Source organism: Bos javanicus, chromosome 1 (assembly GCF_032452875.1).
Source record: "Bos javanicus breed banteng chromosome 1, ARS-OSU_banteng_1.0, whole genome shotgun sequence".
Lineage (NCBI taxonomy): Eukaryota > Metazoa > Chordata > Mammalia > Artiodactyla > Bovidae > Bos > Bos javanicus.
The window spans coordinates 126,615,194-126,633,095 of record NC_083868.1 but is presented as its reverse complement, the minus strand read 5'-3'; the positions used below and the strand labels follow the sequence as shown (position 1 = coordinate 126,633,095).

The 17,902-nt window shown below is 39.8% G+C and overlaps 1 protein-coding gene across 3 annotated transcripts in view; it reads right to left on the bottom strand.

The window, feature by feature from the left end:
- The window catches only part of GK5 (glycerol kinase 5), an 84,540-nt gene that overhangs the window by 48,489 nt on the left and 18,149 nt on the right, over window positions 1-17,902 (bottom strand). The window contains exon 1 of one of the 3 annotated variants that reach the window (XM_061419678.1): window positions 14,465-14,490. The exons of the other annotated variants lie outside the window; for them this stretch is intronic. Within the exon in view, the coding sequence (XP_061275662.1) occupies window positions 14,465-14,475 (11 nt within the window). The 5' untranslated portion in view covers window positions 14,476-14,490. Of the gene's footprint in view, window positions 1-14,464; window positions 14,491-17,902 lie in introns of those variants that run through there. 3 annotated transcript variants of the gene reach the window in all.

Here is a 17,902-nt window from a genome sequence, read left to right as displayed (position 1 = left end):
GTATACTTCAACTGAAAACACAAAATAGCTTAATGAGAGGAAAATTCTCACAGTATAATATTAAAGGAAAAAAAGCAGGATTAAAAACTTTACATATATTGCAATTCTAACTTGTTAAAAAATAAATAAATTAGGCAAATTAACCAAAAACCCCCCCAAAACTTAACTTTGTAATGTATCAGTAGGCATGTCTTGCTACTGGATTGGCCAAAATGTTTGTTTGGGTTTTTCTGTACCATCTTATGGAAAAACCTGAATGAACTTTTTGGCCAACCCAGTATTATTTCAGTTCTCTCAGTCTTACTCCCTAAATACCTTCCCTTCCTTTAATCCCTCAAACATCCCCTTTTCTTCCTGAGACCCCTACCTAGGTTTACTTTCCTACTGGGCTTATTTACATGTTCTTCCACTTTAATGGGGGCTTCCCAGTGGTAAAGAATCCACCTGCCAATGCAGGAGACACAGGAGATGCGGTTCGATCCCTGGGTTGGGAAGATCCCTAGAGGAGCAAATGGCAACCCACTCCAATATACTTGCCTGGAAAACTCCATGGACAGAGGAGCCTGGTGGCTACAGTCCATAGTCACAAAGAGTTGGACACGACTTAGCGGCTGAAAAACAAATCACTTTAACAACTTGCCTTCACATGCTATCAATTCTTTTTTTAATTGTGGTAAAATATACATAACATAAAGTTTACCATTTTAACCATTTTTAAGTGCACAATATAGTGTGGCATTAATGTTGTGTTAACAGAGCCACTATCTCCAAACACTTGGGCTGTTTCCTCCTCCTTGCTACTGTGAATAATGCTGCTATAAACACTGCTGTAAAGTATCTGTTTGAGTCCCTGTTTGCAATTCCTTGTGTACATATGGAGGATTAGAATTGCTGGGTCATATGATAATTCTATGTTTAGTTTCTGAGGAACTGCCAGACAGCTTTCCACAATGGCTGCACCATTTGACATTTCAACAACCAGTGTATAAGAGTTCCAATTTTTCCATATCCTTACCAACACTTGTTATTTTACATTTAAAAACTTATAGCCATCCTGGGGGGTATGAAGTGGTACCTCATTGTGGTTTTGATTTGCATTTCCCCAACAAGAATTTTTCATGTTCTTATTGACCATTTGAATATTATTCAAGCCTTTGACCATTCATAAATTCGTAACTGGGTATAGGTTTTGGTGGTATGGTTGAGCTACAGGAGTTATTTATATATTCTGGATATTAATCCTTTACCAAATGTACAATTTGCAATATTTTCTACCATTTTGTGAGTTTTCACTCAAAGTGTGAAAACTTTTTTTTTCTTTCTGGTTTTCACTTTTATTAATGGGATCACAGCATTCCCCTACATCATGAACAGAGTACTTCTTTTTCCTTGAATGATCCAAATGGTCACCATTATTACTACTACCAATCAGAAGAGTGATTCTCCATTTGTTTTAGTCCTCAGTCTTAAATGAAATTAGAAGCCAAACACAGCAAGACACACACCTTTCACATTACATGTTTCAGTCAGTTTTCAGAAATCAAATTTAAGATATCAAAGGCTATAAACTTTTTCAGACACATTTTTAAATTGCACATTATACATTATGCCAAAATAATTTCAAGACAACTTTATTTCTTATTATTTTAGATTAAATTAGGGTAATTCTGTTTCTATTTTGGAGAATTCTAACAGTTATGAAAAAATTTTTTTAATTACTCATCATAAACAGATAAAAACATTTTAATAGCATTCTTTGATGCACAAAAGTTTTTAATTTTCAACTTTAAAAATGTTTTTAAAGTTCAATTTATCTATTTTTTTCATTTGTTAGCTGTGCTTTTGATGTCATTTAAGAAATCATAATAAATCCACAGTGATGAAGATTTCCTCTACATTTTCTTGTAAGAGTTTTATAGATTTGCATTTTAAATTTACTCATTGATCCATTTTTAGTTACCTGTTCTTTAATGAATTTTTATTTTTTAAAATTTTTTGGCTGCATGGCATGCGGGATTCTAGTTCCCAACCAGAGACTGAATTTGTGCCCCCAAGAGTGGGAGTGCAAAGTCCCAACCACAGGACCACCAGGGAAGTCCCTTGACTTAATTTTTATATTTGGTATATGGTAAGGGTCTCACTTCATTCTTTTGATATGGATGTCCAGTTTTTTCAGTATCCTTTGTTGAAAAGACTCTTCTTTCCCCATTGCCTGGTCATGGCTCCCTAGTTTCTATGGATTGCCATAACAAAGTATCACAAACTGGGAGGCTAAAAGAATAGCACTTTATTCTCTCCCAGTTCTGGAGGCTAGAAGTCCAAAATTATGGTGTTGGTAGGGCCGAGCTCCCTCTGGAACCCGTAAGGGTGTCTGCCCTCATCTGTGCCTAGTTTCTGGTAGTGTGGATTGTCACTCAGTCATGGTCGACTCTTTCCGACCCCATGGACTGTAGCCCACCAGGATCCTCTGTCCATGGAATTTTCCAGGCCAGAACACTGGAGTGGGTAGCCATTCCCTTCTCCAGGGGACCTTCCCAACCCAGGGATTCGGGGGTTTGCAGCAATCTCTGGCGTCCCCTGGCTCATAGCCACATCTCTCCTATCCTCCTTCTTCACAGGGTAGTGTCCCTGTGTCTGCTTCTCATGAGGAAATCAGTCACATTTGATGAAGAGTTCTTCCCTAGTGGCTCAGAGGGTAAAGCATCTGCCTGTGATGTGGAAGACCCAGGTTCGATCCCTGGGTTGGGAAGATCCCCTGGATGAAGAAATGGCATCCCAATCCGGTATTCTTGCCTGGAGAATCCCATGGACAGAGGAGCCTGGTGGCCTACAGTCCATGGGGTTGCAAAGAGTCGGACACGGCTGAGCGACTACACTTCACCCTACTGCATTAACACCTCATCCTAATTAAATAACTACATTTTCAATGACCCTATTTCCAAAAGTGACTGCCAAGGCACTACTGTTGGTTTTATTGGGCCATTCCCCCAAATCTCCCCCACTTTTATGTGTGAGATTACTGAATCAAAGAGTAAGACAACTTTCCAGCTCCTTAAATGTGGCGAAACTTGCTATATTTGATCTTGTAATCAGTACCGCATAGTGACTGTTCTAATAACTTTTGATGCCACACAGTCAAATGCCTTCTCAGTTAGGGTGTCCCTACTAGGTGGTGCATGGAATGTAGTATCAGTTTTCCTTGATAAGTATTTGGAGGTGTCAATTAGATATGAAGCAAGCATGAATATATTATAGAATATGACAGCAATGCATGACTGAAACAAATTTGCCATCATCTCACCCACACTGATTTTTTTGTTAGTTTAATACATAGTAACACATCTTGCTTTAATAACTTGTGAGGCTGAATACAGAGGGGCTGTTTACAGGAAAGGCAGAGCAATTAAGGGAGTTTTGGCAAAACTAATACAATTATGTAAAGTTTAAAAATTAAATTAAATTTAAAAAAAAAAGGCATGAATTCTGAACTGTATGGTTTTATACTGTTTGTAATGTGTAATTTTATACCTTCATACATAATTTCAGTTTGTAAATGATAAATCTATCCAACATTCCTTACATAAACTAGTTTTTAACTCAGGTCAGTGAGATTCTTCTCTTTTTATATTTTTTAAGTTTGTTTATGTATGTATGTACATATTTGGCTGTGTTGGTCTTAGTTGCAGCACGTGGGGTCTTCACTGCATCATCCAGATCTTTCCTTGCTGTACGTGGGCTCAGTAGTTGCGGCACTCGGGCTTAGTTGCCCTGAGGCATGTGGGATCTTAATTCCCCAACCAGAGGTAGAATCCACGTCCCCTGCATTGGAAGGTGGATTCTTAACTACCGGACCACCAGGGAGGTCCCTCAGTGAGATACTTTAATTTTTCATTCTTTTGAAAATAAACGTGGTAGCTCTAGAAATCTGTTTTTCCCACTCCTCAGTCATTGCCAATTCTTTCTTAACTGAGAGCTGCAGCTATCAGTTTGTGACTTTTCCAAACTGGTCCTGCAACCTGTGTATTCCTTGTTATGTGTGGTCACTGATGTTTCTGAAGCTTCTGTTATCTTTCCTATGTGATCAGCTAGGGATCTGACACACATTTTCTAAAATGTGCGGCCCCCAAATCCCAAAAAAGGTACTGGCCCTTTAAATCTTTCAAGCGATGTGCCAAAGGAAGCCACTGTAGCTGAGAGGGCCAGAGCCTAGGTAAGCATCTGTGCCAGTTCTGCAGGGCATTGCAAAATCCACCAGAGTATATAGGCCCAATTTTTTTAAGTTCAGTTTCCATTGGAGGATAATTGGTTTACAACGTTGTGTTGGTTTCTGCTGTACAACAGTGTGAATGAGCCATAAGTATACATGTATCTCCTCTCCCTTGAGCCTCCCTCCCATCTAGCCCCCCATCCCACCACTCTAGGTTGTCACAAAGCACTGATCTGAGCTCCCTGTGCTATATAGCAGCTTCCCACTAGCTATTTCACACGTGGCAGTACACATATGCACCAACGCTACTCTCTCAATTTGTCCCACCTTCTTCCTCCACTGTGTCCACATTCTGTTCTCTACATCTGTGTCTCTATTCCTGACCTGCAAATAGGTTCATCAGTACCATTTTTCTAGATTCCATATGTAGGCATTAGTTTTTAATTAAATTTTTAATCATAAAAATACATGATAATTGTTTTTCTCTTTCTGACTTACTTCACTCTATTCAATAGGTTCTGCATGTGTGCATGCTAAGTCTCTTCAGTCATGTCCAACTCTTCGTGACCCTATGGACTGTAGCCCACCAGGCTCCTCTGTCCATGGGATTTTTCCAGGCAAGAATACTGGAGAGGGTTGCCAAGCCCTCCTCCAGGGGATCTTCCTGACCCAGGGATCGAACCTGTGTCTCTTATGTCTCCTGCACTGGCAGGCAGGTTCTTTACCACTAGAGCCACTAGTGAGAAGGTAACAGGCAGGAAGGCCAGGGGTCTCCAAATGGAGGAAATAGCCTGCAAGTGTCAGACATTTTTATCTCTCTTAAGCGGCAGGAGGAAACAAACTAGCAATATTTTTTCCTTCTCTATACAAATTTAAAGGGAGGTTTCTCTTAAAATACTGTGTTGCCATAAGGACACCTGGTTTCGCCTGAAGTTAGCTATTCTCGAACCTAGAGATAACCAATGCCTTTTTCTTATGGAAATGTTCGTCTTAAGCTATGCTAATGTACTATGCCTTTACCCCAGACTCTGTCTCCAAGTCGGTTCCGCCTCTTGGCCCAGAACCTACTTGACAAACCAGTATGTTATACTCAGATATTGTTCCCCTAATCTATGTAAATGAAACCATTTGTATGGTGGTCTGCCCTTCTTCAAGATTCAAGTTAATCATTTTATGGCCCAGGATAAACCATTTGGTGCCAAGATTATCCCAAAATGCATCTTATGGGTGAGGGGCCTGGTGCCATTCTGAATTTTAAGACATTCCTTTCTTTCATTAACAGACTGCTAGTGACTATATAACATCCAGCTAAAGACTAGCAGGGGGTACTCTTTCTGCCCCCTTCTGATGCCTATGTCAGAAGCTTTCTCTATCTCCTTTATACTTCAATAAAACTTTATTACACAAAAGCTCTGAGCGATCAAGCCTCGTCTCTGGCCCCGGATTGAATTCTTCTCCTCCGGGGGCCAAGAATCCTGGTGTATTCGCGTGATTCAACAACAACCTTTCACTAGGAACCCCAAATCTTTGTGGGACAAGATTCCCATGACCTGCCCTGGCACCTGCCCTCAGTCCTGGGAGGTGGGCTGCCTTCCCCACATATGCAGTAGGGCTGAAGAATGGAGCTGGTGGCACATGCCATCTCTTCCCCAAGGACAGGGGTCTCTACCTTCATCCAGCAATCTGCAAGTTAATATCAGGACAGGTCAGGTTCCAGAGTTCTGAAAGAGCTTGTTCCAGTCTTTCCCAATCAGCAGTTGCTGTGGTGGAGGGACCAATCTCTACAGCTTCCCACTCTACTATTGTGGTGATGTCACTCTCTATCCCTGGACTTTCAAGTTACCTACCTACCTTTTCAATACCTAACCTGGGATCACTCTTTCTTCTGGGTTCACTTTCAATGTCAGAACCGCTGAGAGAAGCTGGAAAAAATCATATAGCCTTGTTAATTGGTACCAGCCCCTACTTATGAGATATAAGCTCATCTCCTTTCTCAGAGTCACTAAAGCTGATGAAAGTCTTTCTTGTATCCCTAATCAGTTTCCTCTCCATTCACCCTCAAGGGCCCATCTAAATGTTCACCAGATTTCTCAAGCCCTAAGCCACCACTGGCTTCTTGTTTCTCAAAGGAAGTCAGGACGCAGGGAAGGACCTTCCTCTACTCCCCACTCCTCCACCAGTTACCCCTTCAGCCACTGTGGGTCTCTCTTGGTCCAGAGGAGAAGCTTTCTTTCTCCAAGACTAAGGCTGGCACCTCCATTTGGACTCTCGGTATCCATGCTTTCTACTACTTCATTTCACACGCATTCCTTTAGCTGTCTTCTCTAAAGATGCTTAAATCTCCCCATCTTTGACCAAAACCAAAATTCCTGATGCAGGATGCCTCCCCACTCAGCTAAGCCCTCTTGGTGTTTCCTCATCACCTCCCATTATCTCAACTACATATAATTCGAATGCAGTTTAGATTCCCAATCATTCATGAAAATTATATTCACCATGGCCACCAATATATTCCTTTCTATTTCTCTGGCAGCATGGCTTGTGGGATCTTAGTTCCCGAACCAGGGATTAAACACACACCCTTGGCAGTGAAAGTGCAGAGTCCTAACCACTGGACTGCCAGGAAATTCCCCCTAATATATTTCTAATTCCCAGATTTACAGGATCCTTTTCCATCATCTGACTTGACCTTTCTGCAATACTGGCTTCAGATGATCACTTCCTCCTTCCTAGAAGTCACTTTCCTAAGTCTCCATGGTACCACTGCACTGTTTCTCCTCCTGCCTTTCTAAGCACGTCTCTTGAGTCTTCTCTGCAGATTTTTCTTCCGTTGACTGCCAGGTACATGCTGGTGTTTGCCGAGGGCTGCATCTGTAGTCTCTTTCTCTTTTAACTAGCTGCCCTCTCAGAAACTTGACTCACACTCATAGACTCTCCCAATCCTCATCTCTAGGGCCAGTCTCTCACTTAAGTTCTATCCCCTCACAAACAAATAACTGCCTTCCTCCTATCTCCCAAGACCGGACTTCCCTGGTGGTTCAGTGGTTAGGACTCCAGGCTTCCAATGCAGGGGGCACAGGTTCAATCCCTGGTTGGGGAAGTTCTGCACGTCTAGCAGTGCAGCTAAAACAAAACAAAACAAAGATTGCTCACGCCATCTCAAATGCAACACGTCTAACCAGACCTGCTGCTCCTCTCCCTCTGGTGTGTCACTCCTGAGCTAACGGTATCTTTCTGCTGCTATAGCCAAAAACTTGGGTAGGGAAGGTTCATCCTAAGTCCTCAAAGTTAGTTAAGTCGCTCAGTCGCATCCGAGTCTTTGTGACCCCATGGACTGCATTCAGCCCACCAGGCTCCTCCATCCATAGGATTTTCCAGGCAAGAGCACCAGAGTAGGGTGCCATCGCCTTCTCTGAGGTCCTCAAAGAGATCCCTTAAATCTTGGGAGCTTACATTCTAGTTGGGGTTGAAAAACAAATGAGTTAATAAATAAAACACAGAATTTCATACAATGAATATGCTTCGAAAACACTGGCATGGTAAAGGAACAGAGTAACTGGGGATGAGGTGACTTTTTGATATGAAATCAAAGACCTGAATAAGCAATAGCCTTCAAAGAGACTTCTTAGTCTCAGCCTTACTGACCTCAAATCCACTGTTCTTGCTACTTGAGAGTGGCATTGAAATATATACATTATCATGTGTAAAACAGATAGTTACTGGGAAGTTGCTATACAACACAAGGAGCTCAACCTGGTGCTCTGTGACAACCAAGAGGGGTGGGGGGACGCTTAAGACACAGGGGATTCACACACACACACACTATGGCTGATTCTCATTTTTATATGGCAGAAACCAACACAACATTGTTAAGCAATTATCCTGCAATTAAAAAAAATATATATTCTTTCTAGGAAATTCCCTGGTGGTCCAGTGGTTAGGACTCTGCATTTTCACTGCCAAGGGCATGGATTTGATCCCTGGACAGGGAACTAGGAACCTATAAGTTGCATAGTATGGCCAAAAAGTGAAAAAAAAAAAAGCTAGAAAAAGAATATTCTTTGAAAATATAAAATTGATAACATTACTCTCTGGCCTAACAGCTTTTGACAGTTTCCCACTGCTTACAAGGGGCAGACTCTCTACCACAGCCAACGGCCTTCTCTGGTCCAGAGCCTGCCTTCCTTTCCAGGTTCATCTCAGTCAGAGCCCTGAGAGACTACATATGCCAGGTGCTGTTCTAGGCCAGGACATGACAGACAAAAGTCCCAACACTCATGGAACTTCTTTCATGAGAGAGATATAATTTTTAAAAAATGTTAATAAGTAAATAAAGTTTTTAGATATGAAGTGATTTTAGATATGAAAATTTTTAGTGATGAACAATATGAAGAAAATATAATGGTCAAGTTATAGGGAGGTATTAGGTTGGTGCAAAACTTAACTGCGGTTTTTGCCATTTGATATTGGAATACATTCTACATAAATGTGGTTATGTTATGTATCATTTTTATGTGCATTTCTCACTTTTTTTTTTTTGCTAATGACTTATCACTTTCTGTTTATTTTATATTTATTTTAGACTAGTGAAACGCTGTTAGACAAAAAGGAAATTCTAGAGATATTCTTGAGTTCAAAATGGGTCGTGTAAAGCAGTGGAGACAACTCACAACAACAACGCACTTGGCCCAGAAACTGCTAAAGACTGTACCATGCAGTGGTGGTTCAGGAAGTTTTGCAAAGGAGACGAGAGCCCTGAAGATGCAGGGCACAGAGGCTGGCCATTGGAAGTTGACAACAGACCAACTGAGAGCAATCTTCGAAGCTGAGCCTCGTACAACTACATGAGAAGCTGCCGAAGAACTCAATGTCGACCTTTCTAAGGTTGTTCAGCATTTGAAACAAATTTGAAAGGTGAAAAAGCTCAGTAAGTGGGTGTCTTGTGAGCTGAAAAAAAAAAATCATCCTTTTGAAGTGTCATCTTTTCTTATTCTATGCAACAACAACGAACTATTTCTCTATCGGATTGTGACGTATGATGCAAAGGGGATTGTATATGTCAACTGGCTATGACCAGCTCAGTGGATGGACCAAGAAGCTCCAAAGAACTTCCCATAGCCAAATCAAACTTGCACCAAACAAAGTTCACGGTCACTGTTTAGTGGTCTTCTGCCTGTATGAACCACTACAGCTTTCCACGTCCCAGAGAAACCATTACATCTGTGAAAGATGTTCAACAAATCAATGAGATGCACCAAAAACTACAACGCCTGCAGACAGGACTGGTCAACAGAAAGGACCAGCGGCACACTGTACCACCAACACTTCAAAAGATGAACAAACTGGGCTTCATAGTCATCTGAATATTCAGCCTTCATATTCACCTGATTTCTTGCCAAAAGACTACCACTTCTTCAAGCACCTCAATAACTTTTTGCAGAAAAAACACTCCCATGACCAGCAGGAAGCAGAAAATGCTTTCCAAGAGTTGGTCGAATCCCAAAGCACAGCTTTTTATGCTGTAGGAATAAACAAACTTACTTCTCATTGGCAAATAAGTGTTGACTACAATGATTCCTATTTTGATTAATGTGTTTGAGCCTAGTTATAATGATTTAAAATTCACAGTCCGAAACTATAATTACATTTGCACCAACCTAATAAAACAGTCAGGGAAGGTTCCTTAGAAATGCTCTTTGAGGTGAGGTCCAAGTGAAAAGAAAGGTAATTTCTTGGGTAAGATGGCTTCAGGCAGGGGGAGGAGCAGGTACAAAGCCTGCAGCTAGCAAAGTGTTCAAGAAACATCAGCAGGCTGATGCGGTTGTAGCACATGTAGTAATAACTCGTGTTTCAACATTCACTCAGCAGTGACTTAGGTTTGCCTTCACTCTATCCGTGGAGAAATGAAGGGAAAGCAGAAAAGGCAATATTGTAAACGAATTGCTCGAGCCCTCTCTAACACAGTATACTATTCTGTGGCTCTAAATATATTTTGTATCATAAATAATTAGTGAGAACCATTAACATAAGTAGCAAGTGCCACAATAAAAGATGTATGTGGTGCTGGAGGAACATAGAGCAATGTCAATACTTGCATCACCAGAGTATAAATTTCTAGAGAGCTGCTGTTCTGATTCGTCTTTATACTCAATTCAGTAGTCAGCCCAATGCTTTACTTTCAATGAGCCAGTTACTGAGTGAACTGCGACGCAACGACTCATGGTTTATACTACTAATTGGCACACACCCTGGTCCGAGGTTAGTTGGTAGAAGCTTCCCTGAGAGACACAGTGACAGGAGAAAGAAAACAACTCGGGATTTTTTTTTTTTTAGAACAATCAAAATGGAAGAGATAGTTACAGTTGTTTTAGAAAACAGGCTAACCACAAACACTGATCAAATATAATGAAAAAATGTTTAACTTGAAGCATATGAAGAAAACAAGGACTGAGGGGAAAAAAAAAAAGGTAACAAATGAGTTTCCTGGCATCTGAAGGGGGGAAAATGAGGAGGAAAAAATAAAAAGAACCTTCAAAGTTTTAGACTTCCTAACATCAATTCTAAGGAAAACAACGTTTCTATGGCCACAACAACAGAATGCACTATGGACATAGGAGGGAAAAACAGTGAGCTGTGAAGAGGACGAGGTGCTGGCTGTGAGTGGAATGGACAACAGGTGGTTCCACAGGGTCAAACCTGCCTCTCTTTTTCTCTCAAAAATGAAGAAGTGCTTCATGTTGGCTCAGGGCTGGGCCCGTTCCTATGCTGTGTCTCAGCTGCTTGATGGGGAGGTGTAGAACCTGCCAGCATTATACGTCACCATGGCTCATGGGAACCAGGGAACAGAATAAAACTCCATTATTTTAAGGAATTATAAAAGATGCAGGATGTGGCAGAGGGAGAGGGTGGGATGATTTGGGAGAATGGCATTGAAACACGTATAATATCATATATGAAACGAATCGCCAGTCCGGGTTCGATGCATGATACTAGTTGCTTGGGGCTGGTGCACTGGGATGACCCAGAGGGATGGCACGGGGAGGGAGGAGGGAGGGGGGTTCAGGATGGGGAACACGTGTACACCTGTGGCGGATTCATGTTGATGTATGGCAAAACCAATACAATATTGTAAAGTAATTAGCCTCCAATTAAAATAAATAAATTTATATTAAAAAATATTTTGTAAGATGAAAGATGAGGATTGAATTTCATTGAAATAAATATATCATGATATTTCAAAAACAAAACCAAAAATGCAGGAAGCCTTATGTGTCTGGGTTTTGCAGGAAAATATCCAGTGATTCAGTTCCCATGAAGCTTTCAAAACTCATAAAAGAATACAGATATCTCACAAAAAGACAGCAAAGAAGAAAATCCACAGTTAACTGCTTTAGGAAAACAGTACAACAGCAGCCCCAGTAAGGGAAATGAACTGTCTTGGAATCTGATTCTATTTCTCCTAAAAGTGAGGCAGTATGGTTCTACTGCTGCATAAAATCTTTGCCTCCAACTAGGGTAAACTTGCTGCCACAAATGACCTTGCTTTGCAGCTTCTGATGAAAGCAATCTCGGTGGTCAATAACCCAACTTCCAAATCCAACTAAACGTGACACTTGCAATTAGCCATCCCTAGGAACACTCTCCTGCCGCCACTTCCACACCATCTACTTCGCCAGTTTGCCTAGGTCCTGAATTGTCAGCACTGACATTCTGATTCCCTTTAAATTGGGGGGTCGGTGGGACTTCCCTGGTGTTCCAGGGGTTAAGACTCCACATTTCCACTGCAGGGGGCCTGGGTTTGATCCCTGGTCCTAGAACTAATATCCTGCATGCCACTCAGTGTGTCCAAAAATAAATTAAAAAATCAGTTGGGGGGTTGGGAAGGGGGGAGAAACTCTGTACAAATCCTCAGCCTTTGTCTCTTCTATCCATATAATCTTTACCAGAGAACACACGTAATTCTTCACACTTCATCTACATCAGTGGTTCTCAACTGGGAGTTCTCTATCTCCCAGGCACATGTGGTAACATGTGGAAACATTTTTAGTTGGGAAACTTAGGAAGCGGGGTGCTAATGGTATCTAATGGGTAGAGGCCAGGGAGGCTGCTAAACACAGGTGTTTAGCAGCCTCCCTGGCCTCTACCCATTAGATACCATTAGATGCCCAGGATACCCATTAGATGCCCAGGATGTCCCCCAAGAACAAAGAAGTATCTGGCCTAAAATGGCAACAGTACCACTGGTTAGAAACACTGATCCCCACAGAAGACTTGAATTCACTTACTCCTTCATCTGACTCACGTACTAACTTGTGTCCAAGACACTAGGCGGAGAGTCGGGGTGAGGAGGAGCGTATGGGGCAACTGCAGATGCGGGCATCAACCTGTAATGCAGATTATGCTCTGAAAGGAAGAGTATCCGGAGGAAATGCACCACCTGTCTGGGGGAAATTCACATCCCAAATCGAACACTTTATCGTGTTTCCTCCTGCTCACCCTCATCACCACCTAACTCATTCCTTCTCTTATACTCTCTACAATTTCTGTCATGTCCTCCCAAAGATCAAAAGCAGTAATACTGGAAAATTTTTTTAATTAAACAATTTTTTCCTGAAGTATATGTGACTTGCAATATTATATTAGTTTCAGATAGATAACACATTAATTCAATATTTTTATAGAATAAAATCCATAGAAAGATATTATCAAATATGGTCTCTATACCCTGTGCTGCATATAACATCCTTGTAACTTGGTATTTTTTAACTGGTATTTTGTAACTCTTAATCTCCTTCACCTATTTTTGGCTGAACCCTCACACCTCTCCCCTCTGGTAACCACTAGTTTATTCTCTGTATTGGTGAGCCAGTTTCTATCTAGTTACACTGGTTCATTTGTTTGCATATTTGATTCATTTGTTCTGCATAGTAAGTGAAAACACAGGACTTGTCTTTCTCTAACTTATTTCACCAAGCAGAATAGATAATATTGTATAATTTTACGTAAACAGTTCTCTATATAATTTGCTGTTTTTCAGTCACTAAGCTGTGTCCACCTCTTTGCGACCCCATGGAGTACAGCATGCCAGGTTCCTCTGTCCTCCACTCTCCTGGAGTTTGCTCAAATTCATGTTTATTGAGTCAGTATTATCTAGCCATCTCACCCTCTGCCGCCCCCTTCTCCTTTTGCCTTCAATCTTTCTCAGCATCAGAGTCTTTTCCAATGAGTCAGCATTTCACATCAGGTGGCCAAAGGACTGGCGCTTCAGCTTTGGAATTAGTCCTTCCAATAAATATTCAAAGTTGATTGATATATTATAACTTATTTATCCTTACATCTGTTAACGGACATGTAGGGTGCTTCCATGTCTTGGCCACTGTAAATAATGCTGCCATAAGCACTGAGGTGACTATCTTTTCAAATCAATGTTTTCATTAGATAAATACCCAGGAGTGGGACTGCTTGTCGTCGTTGTTTCATCGCTAAGTTGTGTCCCACTCTTTGTGACCCCATGGACTGTAGCCCACCAGGCTTCTCCATCCATGGGAAATCCTAAGCAAGAATATATTGGAAGTGGTTGCCATTTCTTTCTCCAGGGGATATTCCCAGACCAGGGATTGAACCCACATCTCCTGCTTGGCACGCGGATTATTTACCACTGTACTATCTGGGAAGTCTGCTGAATCATATGGTAGTTCTTAATTTTTTTTTTAGTTCTTAATTTTTAAAGAACTTCCATACTGATTTCCATAGTGGCTGCACCAATTTACATTCTCACCAACAGTACACAAGGGTTCCCAACATTTGTTACTTTTTATCTTTTTTATAACAGTCATTCTAATACATGTGAAGTGACATCTTGTGATTCGGAATTGCATTTCCCTGATAAGTGATGTTGAGCATCTTTTCATGTATGTTTGCCATCTGTATGTCTTCTTTAGAAAAATGTCTGTTAAGATTTTCTGCCCATTTTTAAATTGGATTGGCTATTTTTTTCATATTGTGGTGTATGAAGTGAAATGAAAATTACTCAGTCGTGTCAGACTCTTTACGACCCCATGAACTATACAGTCCATGGAATTTCCCAGGCAAGAATATACTGGAGTGGGTAGCCATTACCTCCTCCAGGGGATCTTCCCAAGCCAGGGATCAAACCCAGGTCTCCCACATTGCAGGCAGATTCTTTACCGTCTGAACCACCAGCAAATATATTGTGTTGTATGAGTTCTTTTTACATTTTGGATATTAAACCCTTACCAGACTATCATTTGCAACTATCTTCTCCCATTTGGTGGGTTCCTTGTTTCGTGATGGTTTCCTTCACTGTGCAAAAGCTTTTGAGTTTGATTAGCTCCCATTTGTTTATTTTTCCTTTTTTGCCCCTCGCCTGAAGAAACAGAACCAAAGAAACAAAGCCTTAACCAGTGTCAAAGAGTGAACTGCCTATGTTTTCTTCCAGTTTTATGATTTTAGGCCTTTCATTTACATCTTTAATTCATTTTGAGTTAATTTTTGTAAATGGGGTGAGAAAATGTTCTAACTTCATTCTTTTATGTGTATCTGTCTAGCTTTCCCAACAGCACTTATTGAAGTCTCTTTTAAAAAAATTATATATTTTTGCCTCCTTTACTATAGATTAACTGACCACGTGTGCATGGGTTTATTTCTGGGCTCTTTATTCTACGTGTCTGTTTTTGTGCTGGTACCACATTGCTTTGATTACTTTAGCCTTGTAGTATAGTCTGAGGTCAGAGACCATGACCTGCAACTTTGTTCTTTATGCTCACGACTACTTTACTATTCAGGGTCTTTTTTGGTTTCATACAAATTTTAGGATTATTTGTTTTAGTTCTGTGAAAAATGTCATAGGTATTTTGATAGGGACTGCATTAGATCTGTAGACTGTTTTGGGTGGTATGGGTATTTTAATAGTATTAATTCTTCTAACTCACAAACATGAGATATTTTTCCATTTATTTCTATTGTCTTCAATTTCCTTCATCAATGTCTTACAGGTTTCAGAGTACAGATCTTTCACTTTCTTCATTAAATATATTCCTAGATATTTTATTCTTTTTGATTTGATTATAAATTGAATTTTTTTATTAGTGTATAGAAATGCAACAAATTTCTGTACATTAATGTGGTATTCTGAAACTTTACTGAATTCATTTATTAGTTCAAACAGGTTTTTTCTTTTTTTTGGTGGAGTCCAAGATTTTCCTTTATATAGTATTATATCATCTGCAAACAGTGGTAGTTTAACTTCTTTCCTTCCAATTTATATGCCTTTTATTTCTTTTTCTTGTCTGATTGCTGTGGCTAGGACTTCCAATACTATATTAAATAGAAATGGCAAGAGTGGGCATCCTCATCTGTTACTGATCTTAGAGGAAATGCTTTCAGCTTTTCACCACTGAGTATGATGCCAGGTGTTGATTTGTCCCACGGCCTTTATTATGGTGATGTTCCTTCCTTCTATACCAACTTTGTTTAGAGCTTTTATCATGAATGCATATTGAGTTCTGCCAAATGCTTATTCTGAATCTATTGAGATGATCATGTGATTTTTATCCTTGATTTTGTTAATCGTGTTAATTGATTTGCAGATATTAAACCACCTTTGCATTCCTAGAATAAATACTACTTGATCATGATGTATGATTTTTTTTTTTTATATATTGCTGATTTGGTTTGCTCATATTTTGTTGTGGGTTCTTGCATCTATTGTATCAGAGATATTGGCCTGTAATTTTTTTTATAGTATCTTTATCTGATTTTGGTATCAGAGTACTGCTGGCCTCACAGGATGAGGTGGGAAGTGTTCTCTCCTCTTTAATTTTTTGAAACTGTTTGTTTGAGAAGGCTACAGATATTAACTCTTCTAAAAATTTTGGTAGAATTGCCCTGTGAAGTCATCTAGTCCCAGACTTTTGTTAGTTAGGAGTCCATTGCTGATTCAATACTAATAAACAATCTATTCAGATTTTCTATTTACTCCTGACGTAGTCTTGGAAAACTGTGTTTCTAGGAATTTATTCACTTACTCTAGGTTATCCAGTTTGTTGGCATATTACTGTTTGCTGTATTCTCTGATGATTGTATTTCTGTTATATTAGGTGTAATTTCTTTCTCATTTCTTATTTTCTTTACATTTGAGCACTCTTTTGATTTATAAGTCTGGCTAAAGTTCATCAATTTTGTTTATCTTTTCAAAAACTACAGCTCTTGGTTTATCTTTTCTATTTTTTTTTTTTGGTCTCTATTCTATTTCCACTCTGATCTTTATTATTTTCTTCTTTCTACTGACTTTGTGCTCTGTTCTTTTTTGTTGCTTTAGATAGAAAGTTAGGTTATTTATTTGATTTTTCTTGTTTCTTGAAGGAGGCTTCTATCACTATAAATTTCCCTGTTAGAATCATTTTTGCTGTGTCCTATAGATTTTATAAGGTTGTATTTCTACATTTTTCATTCATCCCAAGCTATTTTTTAAATTTCTTCTTTCTTTATTGACCCAATGGCTTTTGAGTAGTGTGTTTTCAGTCTCCACTTGTTTGTATTTTTACCAGTTTTATTCATGCAATTGATTTCTAGTTTCTTATTGTTGTGGTCAGAAAAGAGGCTGGACTTAATTTCAATCTTCTTAAATTTACTGAGATTTTTCTTGTGGCCTAGCATGTGATCTATCCTGGAGAATGTTCCATATGCCCTTGAGAATGGGTACTGTGCTATTTTTGAATGGAATGTTCTATAGATATTTATTAAGTCCATCTGGCCTAATATGTCATTTAAGCCCATTGTTTCCTTATTGGTTTTTGTCTGATCTATTCATTAATGTGACTGGGGTATTCAAGTTCTCTATTATTATTTTATTACTGTCAATTTCTCCCTTTATGTCTATTAATATTTACTTTATATATTTAGGTGCTCCTGTGTTGGGTGTATATATATTAACAAGTCTAATATCCTCCTCTTAGATTGAGAATCCTCCCTTTATCATTATTTAATGCCCTAAATAATGTCTTGGTATATATTTTGTTTTAAAGTCTATTCTGTCTGAAATGAATACTGTTATCCCAGCTTTCCATTTCCACTTGCATGAAACATCTTTTTCTAAGCTCTTCACTCTCAGTGTGTCTTAAGCTCTGAAGTAAATCTTGGACTGCAAGGAGATCCAACCAGTCCATTCTGAAAGAGATCAGCTCTGGGATTTCCTTGGAAGGAATGATGCTAAAGCTCAAACTCCAGTACTTTGGCCACCTCATGTGAAGAGTTGACTCATTGGAAAAGACTCTGATGCTAGGAGGGATTGGGGGCAGGAGGAGAAGGGGACGACAGAGAATGAGATGGCTGGATGGCATCACTGACTCGATGGACGTGAGTCTGAGTGAACTCCGGGAGTTGGTGATGGACAGGGAGGCCTGGCATGCTGCGATTCATGGGGTTGCAAAGAGTCGGACACGACTGAGCGACTGAACTGAACTGAACTTAATTAAATCTTGTTTAGGTTGCATATACATGGATCTTGTTTTTTCATCCAGTCAGGTACCCTATGTCTTTTGATTGGAGTATTTAGTCTATTTAAATTAGAAGGGATAATTAATAGGCACATACCTTTTGCCATTTCGTTACATGTCTTCTGGTTGTTTTGTAGTTCTTTGCTCTTGTCTTCTTTTTCTAATCTCTTCTCTTTTG